At 44.4% G+C, this 12,522-nt stretch overlaps 1 protein-coding gene across 8 annotated transcripts; it reads left to right on the forward strand.

Annotated features, from left to right (window-relative positions):
* Nucleotides 1-452: 452 nt before the first annotated feature.
* Nucleotides 453-12,314, forward strand: LOC143331990 (serine/threonine-protein kinase PAK 2-like). 8 transcript variants are annotated; one of them, XM_076749191.1, is made up of 16 exons: nucleotides 453-700; nucleotides 1,162-1,281; nucleotides 5,433-5,626; nucleotides 5,722-5,828; nucleotides 6,366-6,513; nucleotides 6,600-6,616; nucleotides 6,717-6,830; nucleotides 6,955-7,078; nucleotides 7,180-7,243; nucleotides 7,405-7,453; nucleotides 7,738-7,850; nucleotides 7,958-8,075; nucleotides 9,022-9,121; nucleotides 9,248-9,444; nucleotides 9,748-9,885; nucleotides 10,034-12,314. In XM_076749191.1, exons 3-16 carry the CDS (start codon nucleotides 5,449-5,451, stop codon nucleotides 10,118-10,120), a joined length of 1,554 nt encoding a protein of 517 aa, XP_076605306.1. In that variant the 5' UTR covers nucleotides 453-700; nucleotides 1,162-1,281; nucleotides 5,433-5,448; the 3' UTR covers nucleotides 10,121-12,314. The 8 variants fall into 8 exon arrangements, with proteins under 8 accessions (XP_076605306.1, XP_076605307.1, XP_076605305.1 ...); XM_076749192.1 differs by having other exon boundaries at nucleotides 1,162-1,273; XM_076749190.1 differs by lacking the exon at nucleotides 1,162-1,281 and having other exon boundaries at nucleotides 454-700.
* Nucleotides 12,315-12,522: the final 208 nt, after the last annotated feature.

The following is a 12,522-nucleotide window of genomic DNA, read 5'->3' on the forward strand; positions in this document are numbered from 1 at the left end:
CTTTCAAATGTACTGTTGTCTGTTTACATCTCTGTAAACTGAATGTCTGTGTTTTTGACTGTTAGTCAGACAAAACAGGCAATCTGAATATGTCATCCTGCACTCGGGGAAACTGTGATCTGTATTTTTGGCAATTTTTGGACATTTTATTGACAAATTAAAGAATCACTTTATCATGAAAACAACCTGCTGCCACTACTCTTGACTGAAAAAAAAAAAAAATACTATTATCGGAATCCTCTACTATAGGGTCTATAGATTAGATTGATTTTATTCTGAAATCAAAGTCACCGTGTTTCCGGTGTTGTGTCCCTTTATATACACAGCTCGCGCAGCTCACACAAGCTACTGCAGCTTTAGCCAACTACATTTTCCGCGCCTTCTAACTTCTGCCCAATGAACGCTACGGAAGCCGCGAGGTTCCGAATCCTCGCCGCTCAATTTTACGACGTTCCGCTTCCTCTCCGCCAGGCTCCTCCCCGGGTCAAGCAAAGAACCAGACAGAGGCTGCTCGGAGAAAGAGAGAGGAATAAAGTGTGTATGATATAAGACAATATCGTTTTTTCGCATCTCCGGGGAAGTTTGTGAAATCTCAGCGTCAAATCTGGGCTTTAAGCGGAGAGGATATCAGCGGAGACGGGGCGGAGTTTCGGGAGTCTGGCCGGAGTGCGGTTGATATTTTTGCGGTTGACAGCAACCGGTGAGTTTAGAGTTGCTCATTCAGCAGTCGGTCTTACATATAAGTTGCTTATTTAGTAAAAGTTTGGCTACTAATGACTTTTATAGACACAGGAAGCAGTCAGACTGAGTGACATCCTCTGCTGGTTTCTTAAAGGGATACAAATAAAGTAGAGCAGGGGAGAAATCCAGATCCTGGTGTTACTGGGATTTGTGGCCTGCCTTCTTTTTAATTTATACCAAAGTACCAACCACTTTTGCTACCTTAGAAATGTCTAATACCTGAAGGCAGAAGCTTACCTGCCAATGAGGACACCAGATTTGTATTCCTGGCAGCACGAAAGGCTTTAAAAAGCCTGCAGACCATCATGTATGCAGATGATATGATGGGCCAATGTTGGTTTCATTGAGGGAGTTTGGACTCCTTGCCTGTAAATACATCACTGCATGAATCTCTGACAGACCAGACTGGTAATCCTGCAGGTACACTGAGTCATTCATCCGCAAGACCCTGGAACTAACAGAGTTCGACTGTGAGTCCCGAGGCGAGTTTTGTACCTGGTCCAAGCTGTAGAGTCAACCTCTGGGACTTCAGGTCGGCAGGTTGGTGATTTGATTCGTCCAAATGTTGACACAGGGGTGAGGCGGCTGTTTGAATAACAGGATAAGGTGTTCAGTGGGGGCGTGCAGCTGGGCAGTGTGTGTTTACGCTTCGTTCACCACCACACCAATAATCTGTCAAGTGACTAGATGGTGGTGAGCCGAGCCAGTGAGTGTGTGTGCACACACAGAGCACAGAGTGTGTTTGTGTGTGTGTCTGTATGTTCCTGTGTCAGTGAGTGAAAGGGGATAGAGTGTGTGTGTGTGTGTGTGTGTGTGTGTGTGTGTGTGTCAGCTTCATCACTCCTTCCAGGAAGTCCTCCGCAGAATTTCCTTTTATAGAAGCTGAATACAAAAGGCTTGCTGTCCACTTCCTGTAAACAGCTCGACGGCTGTGTTTGCAGCGCTCTGGTTGGCCGGCCTGGTCCTGTGACCCTCTGGGACTCGGGGAGTTCCAGGATGAGGAAGTGGGTTTCCCTTGATGGCGGCCAGCCACAGGGAATAGAAAGTGCTCTGATGCAGCGAGCGAGGAGAATGAGGAATAGAAATCATGAGAGGCGGAGAGGGATGGGACAGCCATCATGACAAGAGAGTCTCTGTGAATGGAGAACAGATGAGGGAGAAAGTTTGACGCCGTCTGGATGTAAAATAGTGTGTGTGGTAAACAGGCACGCAGAGTTGGAGGGAATAGATCAGAAAAAATAAAAGCATAGAGTGAGGAATGTGAGGGAAAAGGAAATCCACATCTGAGTGTGTTGGTCAATAAGCCGACTGGTTGTTTGACAGGAAAATGACCAGCAGCAATTTTCTTTGTTGCTCCTCAAGCTCCAAGAACCCGTGAGCTGCATTTTTGTGTATGAAATTTTATGGACTGAAGGGTTAGTTGATTAATCGTAAAAATATTTGCCAAAAACCACTAGTTGTCTCTCCTCACGACAAGTTAGCAGAACAAAAGCATTGTCTCATGTTTGCTCGCTCTCTTTTATAATGAAGTCCTTCTCAGTCTTTTTGGTTCGGGTCAGGTAAAGTCGACGTTTGACCCCTTCACCCAGTTCAGATTGAATCTTGAACAGGGTTGGGTATGGATACCAAAAATTTAGGATCTGATACCATGGTACTTAACTCGTTACCTTATTTTGTGAAACGTCAGCACATTTCTGCACAGACGCCTTTTTTCATTTCACAAGACCAAAAGCTGGAACTCCCAAATGATAAATTCTGTCCACGCACAAGCAGCCGTGCAGGTGTGCTTTACTTTGGATTTAAACCTGCGTGAATTGATGTTTTTGGCCACTTGGGGGCAGTGCAGCAGGCTATAAAAACAAACCTGACGTTATCGCCTTACAAAGCTGACGCAGTGAACTTGTTAGCAAACACTGGTTTATTTACACGTCCAGCAGATCTGATGCATTCATTGGCATTCGTTTCAGTTCACGTTTGCGTCCACCTGACGAATGTAAGCCCTACATTAAATCTGCGGCTAGCTCTGTTTTGACCCCCAGTGACTCCTCTGATGCTAAATAAGCACAGCACCTGTCTGCCATGTGGTGCTGCGCAGGGAGAGTAAAGGTTTTCAGCACTTTCTTGGTAAAAAACATGAAATTAAGAACTGCAGCAAATCTTTGGTGTTTGTTCTTGATTAATGACTTACACGATCAGAATTGTCTGTTGATGCGGGCACATTGTTTCAGCAGTAACAGGGAGTGTGCCCTTCTGTAAACACACAAGCGTGTAGCCGGCGGCGCTGATGTGCGCACCTGCCTGCTCACCTCAGTGTTTTTTCTGCTGCGCTCAGTTAGCGCGGCTTGAAGCTACAGGAGAAGATGTTCAAGTGCTCACAATGGAGCCCTGTTGGCAAAGGGAGTGTGCTTTAGGCCGGGGAATGTGTGTGTGTGATGGGGCCTTCTTGTGGAAGAACCGTGTGTGTGTGTGTGTGTGTGTGTGTGTGTGTGTGTGCGCACACGCCCAACACACCCAACCCCTGCAGCCCTGTGGCTATGGAATTCCTACTGAGAGACAACTTGTCTCTGCTTGGCCAGCCTGCACCCAACACACACACTCACACACACACACACACACACACACACACACACACACACACACCGACTTTGAAAATGCACATTAAGGCTGGACTGGGTCTAATTTTATCCTGTCGGGGCAAGAATACACTTGTCCCATCCAAAATTGCTGAGGAATGAGGCAGCCTGCTAAGACCTGCCCCGAGAAGGCTGAAAAGAGAGAAAGACGGGTCAGGACTCAGAGAGAGCTAAGTGGATAGATGAGCTGTGGAGAGGAGAGCTGCGTGCACTGGCTGGGAATACGGCAGTTTTCATTGTTTACCTGGTCTTCTGTGAGACGCAGAAGAGGCAACAAACAGGTGAGTACTTAGCAGCTTACGTGAACGAGGCGAAGGCTTTGAAAAGGCGCTCGGGGGTGCAAAGAGGGTTGGAGGAGCGTGTCGTTCTCTGGAGGTGGACTAGCTTATCGGGCTGCGTTGTGATAATGATCTGACTGGTGTCACATTGGGACAGTTTGCAGTGTTGAACTACATGCACAGTGAAGTCAGTGGCAGTGATAGCTGGGATGGCTTCCATCACAGTGGGTCAGACACACAGCGCAGTGGGTGTTTTAGAAATGATGCAGTCGAGGGGAAATACAGCATTGAGCCAAGTTCCTGCCGATGTGTCTTCAGCTTGTGTCCCTATTACATGGGACAAATCGGCTCTGTGAAGTGGCTCTCTCCATAAACTGATGTTGCGTGTGTTGGTTCACGCGTTGTGTCAGGATATCTTCACAGGCCTGGTTTCATTCATTTAGCAGTGTTTTGGATGAGAGCTGAGTCAGGTCAGCAGAGCTGTTGCAGGTATGTGAAAAAGAGGTCACGGGCATACCTACCTGAGCCACGTCTGTCATCCGGGTTTAACGCGCGCTGTGTCATCAGCAGGCAGACGCAGGAGGTGAGGAAACCTTTGTTTGCTTCCTGTTTCCTGTCTGTGATGTCACCAACAATGCAGGCTGCAGTCGATCGAAGTGCTTGCTCTGCAAGTCTCAAAAAGGTGCTTTGGTGGTTGAGGGTTTGGTGTGTGTGTCTACAATCTCAGTTATCACCATATTAGGGTAATGGATAACAGTCAGAGTGTCATCCCGTGGTAGAGGAAGTACTCAAATCCAAAAACAGTAGTTTATATAAAGAGAAGTATATCCTATGATTGATGTAGTGTTATGAGGTTATTAATACTGATGCATCGATAACTAAGTAACATGAAAGTGTTCCCGTCCTCGGGGTCTGACCCCTCCAAAGGGTCACAAGTTACGTCTGAGTGGTTGTGAGATGGTTTATGGAAACAGAACAGAAGAAAAAGCTCTGCTACACAATTGTTGTTGTTATTATTAGGAAAAACTGGACGATTTTATCTCTTTGGGCCTCAAACAATTATCTAGATGAAATAATGTGTCTTTGGAAGTGTTGACAAAGGGACCCTGAATGGTGCTTTTTTGTAAGGCGTCACAGGTCAGAGAGATTGGAAACCACTTCTTTAATACAACAATATATTTTACATTATAAGCCTCCCATACATTTTTATGTAAATATCAGAGAATCACAATGTGAAAACTAGCTGGTAGCTTTCAGATAAATCTGGTCCATTAAAAAGTCGAGTGTTTTCCAGTCCAGTACTTGACTCTGAATCATGGCTCTGAGGTTTCTTTCTCCTTCTGAGGCTCTTCTCTCCCTTTAACTCCAGTTACCATACCACTCTCGGTCACCCACTCACATGCTCTCGCTCTGACTCTCTGCCTCCTTTCCTTCCTCATTCATTTGTAACGTTGAGCGAGACTCAACACGTCACTTCGCCTGCTCAGCGCTGCTTCCTGTTCACACTCTCTGTTCCCTTCGCTCCAACGCTCGCCGCTGATCCACAGATTGTGCCATGGGTGGATTATTTAGGTCCGTGTGAGTTGTTCTTAATTTGTTGTTGAGTTGTTTGCTTCTCTGCGTCTCTCTGCAGTCAGTAGCGTTTTTGGCTAACATGGTAAGCTTTGGCTAGCATTGTGAAATGTGAGAAAACAGGAAGAAGTGAACCGGTGATTGAGCATGCAGCAGACTGACTGGGTTCCTTGTGTGCATTGTGATTTGTCTCATCCTGTCCATGCAGGTGTACGTGTGTGTAGATGTGTGACAGCGGAGTGTGTGAGGACAAGCCCCCCGCCCCCCCTGTCAGGATGAGCAGCCAAGGAGGAGGACCCAAGGACTCGCAGTCAGCCAATCACAGCTCTCGGCCGCTGCCGTCTGTACCTGAGGAGAGAAAGTCCAGAAACAAGATCATCTCCATGTTTGCCTCAGAGAAAGGTGAGCGATGTGAAGAAGTGACACACATACAGAAAAAGCCTCCACATGCATCACACTGGCTGACCAACACACCCACCCCTCACCTTTACCTGCAGGAGGCAGGAAGAAGGACCGGGACAAGGACAGGCCTGAGATCTCCTCCCCCTCTGACTTTGAACACACCATCCATGTGGGTTTTGATGCGGTCACTGGAGAGTTCACTGTGAGTGTCTGACCTTCTATTCTTCACTCTTCACAGGTCTCATATTAGCAAGCTAACGCTAGCTTTGTCAGTTTTGTCTCGCTTGTGTGCTGCAACTTGTTTTAATGTAGTGACGTGTAAATCTTCACTTAGTGAACGCTTGTGTTATAATTCGGCTAAGTTTGACTTCAAGCAAAGCTGGTGCAACATGTTTCAGATGACTTTCGAGTCACTTACAAAAAAAATATGTATGTTTTTTTGTTTGATTGTGAGTGGCAGGTCTAGTTTTACCATGAGATTATTGCAGCTGTTGTATTAGTGAGTCAAGAAAGGAAACATGAGCACACATTTGTGATTCTTTCACACGTGCAGCTTTACCCTTTTTATGCCAGTCTTTGTTTCATTCTTCAAAAAGCTTTTAATTTAAAAAATGTGTTTTTAATGTTGGGATATTGGATGCACTCTCAGATAAGAGAGCCACAGGAGCTTCATATGTGAGTGTGGTTTATAGATCTTTGTGTATGTTTTCAATGTGTGCGCGTGCGTTTGTTCGTCCAGGGCATGCCGGAGCAGTGGGCACGTCTCCTTCAAACCTCCAACATCAGCAAATCAGAGCAGAAGCAGAATCCTCAGGCCGTCCTCGACATTCTCAAGTTCTACGACTCCACCAGTGGAAAACAGAAATACCTCAGTTTTTCTGCCTCGGGTCAGTTTTCTTTTGGCCAACAGATAAATGAAAAGCCAATGTTGTACCTGCACAGGCTCACACTTTCTGTCTTTACTCTCTTTCAGATAAAGACTCACAGTCGGTGAGTAGTTTAATTCATCCCCTCTGCTCTCATTCATGACATTACATCCAACACTTTCTCACTGAGATTCTGTTTAAACTATGTATGCTCGCTGTTGCAGCCAGGCAAGCAGGGTACGGTGACCTCCCCGTCAGGCAGCAAGGATGGAGACGATGACGACGATGACGATACGCCACCTCCAGTTGTGGCACCGCGGCCAGAACACACAAAATCAGTGAGTCAACAGAACAATACTGTGTTTGTGTGATGTCAACCAGGGAAACGCGCGAGGAACTATGATTTTAGGCATTTACTTGTTCCTTTTAGCCTCTTGTAGACTTAATTTTTCAATGTGTCAGGTGTACACGAGGTCGGTGATAGATCCACTCCCCGCTCCAGAGGGAGACGCCGCCTCTAAAGCAGCTGACAGACAGAAGAAGAAGGGAGGCAAGATGACCGATGAGGAGATCATGGAGAAGCTCAGTATGTGAAACACACAGTGGAAGTGACACATTGCGGGCACAGCCACAGCTATTTTTGGCTCCAGTTGAGCTGACTTAACAGTTTTTTTTTGTGACTCTTAGGAACTATTGTCAGTATTGGAGATCCTAAGAAGAAATACACTCGCTACGAGAAGATCGGCCAGGGGTGAGTCAGAATTCAGGGAACTAGACGGAGGCTGTTCAGCAGGATGCCGGTTCAAACTGATAATTAATCGTGTAGAATGGACAGTGAAAAAAAAATAGTTGCAATAGTACAAAAAATAAGGAAAAGCCCTTTATTTCACGTTACCGTTTTTCCACTTTCAGGGCATCCGGCACAGTTTACACAGCCATAGATGTTGCCACAGGACAAGAGGTAAAGTTTCTTCATCTTGTGTCTCTGCCACCTCAACTTTATGATGAGGTTGGGCTGAATTGTCAATTTCAATACCAGTATTTCTGAAATATATTTAATTATCAATGTTTTCTCTTGGAAACTGTACATCTCCCAAAGTTAACAGTCCAAATTTAAGGGACTTGAAAGTATGCAACAGCATAGACAAGAAGCACTGCAACTTAATTAGTTGTGTCTTGTAATTACCCAGAATGATGATTGCACGTATCGGCGGCACCGCGTTTACAGGATGTTGTGTTCTGCAGGTGGCCATCAAACAGATCAACTTGCAGAAGCAGCCAAAGAAGGAGCTAATTATCAATGAGATCCTGGTCATGAAGGAGCTGAAGAACCCCAACATTGTCAACTTTGTAGATAGGTAACACTGACCTGACGCTCACTGTACAGAGAAACGTACAGTCTGTATCCACAGCAACAGCTGTGAGTCGACTGCTTTGATGTGACTGCGTGCGTGTGCATTTTCAGTTTCCTGGTAGGAGACGAGCTTTACGTGGTGATGGAGTACCTGGCCGGTGGCTCACTGACTGACGTTGTGACGGAGACGTGCATGGACGAGGCTCAGATCGCTGCCGTCTGCAGAGAGGTAGGGCTAGTCAAAAAAACCTTAGAAAAACAGTCTGTGTCACACAGTCCAAGTCTCACACATCCAACGAAGGCCTCAGCAGATCCCATGTGGTTTTATAGAACAATGGAACACAGAGTTGGAGTCGGAAAACGGGCTTAACTGGCCAAACTCACACTTTTCATCCTATGTTTAGTAGTAGAATTAAAAGCACTTTCTTCATTCATTGTCTTGGCCAATGACTGGACATGTTGGAATTTCGAGTGTAAATAAACACTGTTTGAGCAGTAAGAAAAGCAGCAGCTCAGATAATGCACAGCTTCACAGGCTGCCGAAGCCCATTTTTATTAAATGTTTGAAACCTGCATCGTGTACGTTCATCCATAAATGCTGGCTTGCAGCCTTTTTCATCCTCCCTGCCTTTGTTGACATATTGCTGTGTTCTCTTGTGCATTACTGCCACCTGTAGGTCTCATGCCTGAGTTGTTCCACAGCGCTGCTCCAGGTCAAAAACTCCACAGAGTACCTTAGTTTTAACAGCTAATCATTGCATCTCTAAAGCTATTTATTAATTTTGGCACACAGTTGTTGCGTGTGCAGGATATCATGTATAACTAGGTTACCAATTATTAGTATTGCTGTTTTCTGAATTTCAGCAATTATTGAAGTGGTAATGTAGATGAAAGGAGTTTCATAGATTTATCTTTTTACTCCAAGGTCTGGAGTCTCTCCAAGGATTCTGACATACATAAGAGGGACTGATTGCCAGGCTAGCTGATGAATAAGCATCCCGCTATTTGTTATAATGAACAAATTCCATGAATTGAGTCCCTCACTTCTTTTCATTTACCAAAACATCTAAAAATATCAAAAATCTATGTGTATTGTTCAATTTTTTCAAATATGTGTCTGTAGTTCTTGTTTGCATAGTCCTTTAACCTTCAACTTCCTCCCTTTCTGCGCCCAGGTCCTCCAGGCTCTGGAGTTTCTTCATGCCAACCAGGTCATCCACAGGGACATCAAGAGTGACAACGTACTGCTGGGCATGGACGGATCAGTCAAACTCAGTGAGGGAGAGCACACGCAGACATGCACTCAGGCACATACTGTACACTTTGTCTGAATGCCTCACCGTGCTTTCATTTGCCATGAATAAACTCATCTCAACCGGTTTTTCCTCCTCTCTTTTACAGCTGACTTTGGCTTCTGTGCCCAGATCACCCCAGAGCAGAGTAAACGCAGCACCATGGTGGGGACCCCGTACTGGATGGCTCCAGAGGTGGTGACCAGGAAGGCCTACGGACCCAAAGTGGACATTTGGTCTCTGGGGATCATGGCCATCGAGATGGTGGAAGGAGAGCCTCCATATCTCAACGAGAACCCTCTCAGGGTGAGTGTGTGCTGGTATACAGAATGGACATGCAGCTATTTTGGTGTTTGTGAGTGTGTAATGATTATTTTTGGAATCGGAAATCTTCAATATTCGAGACGTGTAATTTGAAATACATTTTTGGTTTGATAAATGTCTTAAACGATCAATCGTCTCAGTACTATGTGAAACTAAACCGTTTTAGACCAAGTTTCATGAAAAAATACATCACTGGACATGTTTTGTTATCAGATGGTAGCAAGAGTCTACAGGTTGGAGGAGTTCAAGATTATATTTCCTGACGTGCTGCTGTGCTGGTCTTAGGCATTGTATTTAATCGCCACCAATGGGACTCCTGAGCTGCAGAGTCCAGAGAAGCTGTCCCCTGTCTTCAAGTCCTTCTTGTCCCGCTGTCTGGAGATGGATGTGGAGAAACGAGGATCAGGCAGAGAACTGCTGCAGGTAGAAGAGGCCTACACACTCATACTGCCTCAAATATAGGAATTTAACCTGATGTGCACATATTCTTCAAAGTTGATCCTGAAAATGGGGTTCATTCCTAAACTTACTATATATCTGTCTGTCTGTCTGTCTGTCTGTCTGTCTGTAGCACCCATTCCTGAAGCTGGCCAAGCCTCTGTCCAGCCTCACCCCGCTCATCCTGGCAGCCAAGGAGGCCATGAGGAACAACCGCTAAATCCCAGCCTCTGAAGACCACAAGTGCTAAAGGCAGCCAAAACAGCCATCACCTTCTACCGGTCTACGTACGATGACCATCAGCAACCTGCTCGTGTTTGTGTTTTTTCAAAGGGCCACAAAATGCCTCTCCACTCCTCCCAGTGTCTCTGCACTGGTCTGTCTTACCTTTGTGCCTTTTTCTAAAGCCTCACACAGCCATAATGTGTTTTCTGTTTGTTGCAGTCATGGCACGTGTGTGTTATTGATGTTGACATTGGCTACCACAGTATGAAAACCAGGCATGGTGAATTGGTCTTGCAAAGGTTCGAGACTCTTTACACAATATTCACAGAGAATCTCCTCTTACCTCCAGGAATCCGCATAAAAGGCACTAAAAGTAGCGAACTAAGCATCTGCTCTTAAAACCTGTTCACGAAGCTGCTGAGAGCTGGGCAGTGGTCGACCCTTTTGACATAGATGACATCATGTTTAATGAGTGAACTCACTTACTTTCTCTGCAGTGATTGGTTGACATTTGACTGGTCTGTGGCAGTTAAATAAGATATTAAGGATAAGGTCTTCCAAGTTTATGCAGACCATCATCTCTGATGTTACTGGATTGTTTTGATTTGTCGATGAGCTGATTGGATCAAAATAAGGTGCATTATTTGCAACAGGTAGTTACTTAGGAGTTTTCTGGTCTGCCTCTTAACTTCTCACAGACTTGTGCGCTACTTTTAGCGCTGAGTTGCTCTGTGAATTACTGTTAGGCAAAAGTGTGGGCAGACACAGCCCTTTTAGACAAAGCCTGCGATTTAGTTTGTTCTAGCTTGTCCAGTATGGAGACACTTTCAGCCTCACGATGTTTTGTAAATGAGGAAATCGTTGAGTAGTTTTAATTTTGTGTGTCAGAGAGAAGATTTACGAATTGAGCAAAGGTGATCATGTTGAGAGAGGAAGATCGTGAGGATTTTTGGATCTTGGTGTGTGGAGAGACTGGAACCTTTCCAGCCATTTACTATGGTTACACATGTGCAGCCTGACAGGGTCCAACAGTTTTGAAACTGGCATGGAAGACGTAAGTGTACCAGTACAGTGCTGTACTGTGGCCCAGCACTAGACAGTACAGTCTTTGTTAAGTGGAAAAAGCCATACCAGTGTCCTTGTCTGACCCTATATTACTGAAAATTAAGGGATTCCAGTCAAAGGAATGGTATTTAAGTCTGTTTTTGTACATGAAACTTTCAATTACTTTTTAACAGTATATCAAAACTTCCAGACTATTTTCTGTTAAGGGTTTCAGCCCTCTGGTGGAAGTTTAGGGTTTTACAAGGCAGCAAAAACAATCATTTATCTGAGTCACACTTCATACAACTCTGCTGTTAACCTCTCTGTGCAGGCTCTTCTGCAAAATATGCAAACCTAAATGAACACTGATGTTTTCTGCATCAAAAATTGCCTTGAATTCTTGCTTACTGTACCTAAAAGCTTCATTTCTATGACTATGATGTTTCTTCTAAATGTTCTGTTTGTCTTTAGCTGTGCCTTTTGGTGTGTTGGTGCGAGTACAACACAAATACTGTATAAATTTTTCTGTCTGAATGTGTTAAACTGGAGGAAGACTTATTTTTTTGTATATTATGTATTCGTGATGCCCTGTATTTTTAATGGCTTTTATGTATATCATTGTTTTATATTTGTAACTAACACAGCCGAAGACAAATTTTTCAACTTGTTTTTGTGTACCAGTTCATCCTCAGTTCCCTGTACTGTGCATTTATGGACTCCAACCATAAAATGTATTGATAAGCCTGAGACACTCAAGCCAGACCTGAGTCAAGCAGTATTTAGAAATTAATGTGTGTTTTAATCTGCTTTAAGTACCAAATGAGATTGGTTTACACCTAATTCTCCAACAAGTTTAGACAATCACTGGAAAGCAGTTAAAAAACTTTATTAAATGTGCCTTAAACAGATATATGATGCAGTAAAACCCACTCATATGGTACTCAGCAGTACTGAATACTTGCAAATACTATTAACAGGCTGGAATACACTGTTACGTGACTTTTGATCAGAACACACATTCCAGTTATATGTGTAATATGGATGATTGCACCGTTCAAAATTAATGTGTTGTTCATCATGAAACTTCTGGTGTTAAAAAAGCCATATAGTATGTAAATTATTATTAAAGATTGACATGAATAGGCTTGTGTGTGTATCACTGAATGGGCCTTATTACAAAGAGACAGAAAATCAAAGATATATATGTTTTCACTTGAAGACACAGTGCATAGGTTTTTGGTTGTCTGCACCAGTTAATATTAGGCAAGACTTCTCGGATCTTGTTTTATTGATCACCAACACCTGCACCTCCAAAGAGTGCCCATCGGATCAGCCATCAGAGCTACGCAGTGC

The sequence above is a fragment of the Chaetodon auriga genome, chromosome 14 (assembly GCF_051107435.1).
Source record: "Chaetodon auriga isolate fChaAug3 chromosome 14, fChaAug3.hap1, whole genome shotgun sequence".
NCBI classification, from domain to species: Eukaryota; Metazoa; Chordata; class Actinopteri; order Chaetodontiformes; family Chaetodontidae; genus Chaetodon; species Chaetodon auriga.

Coding starts and splice junctions, on each gene's coding strand:
- LOC143331990 (XM_076749191.1), top strand. CDS start 5,449: ATGTGTGACAGCGGAGTGTGTGAGGACAAGCCCCCCGCCCCCCCTGTC. Junction 6,831..6,954: donor GGCCAGAACACACAAAATCA/GTGAGTCAACAG, acceptor TCAATGTGTCAG/GTGTACACGAGGTCGGTGAT. Junction 7,851..7,957: donor ATTGTCAACTTTGTAGATAG/GTAACACTGACC, acceptor GTGCATTTTCAG/TTTCCTGGTAGGAGACGAGC.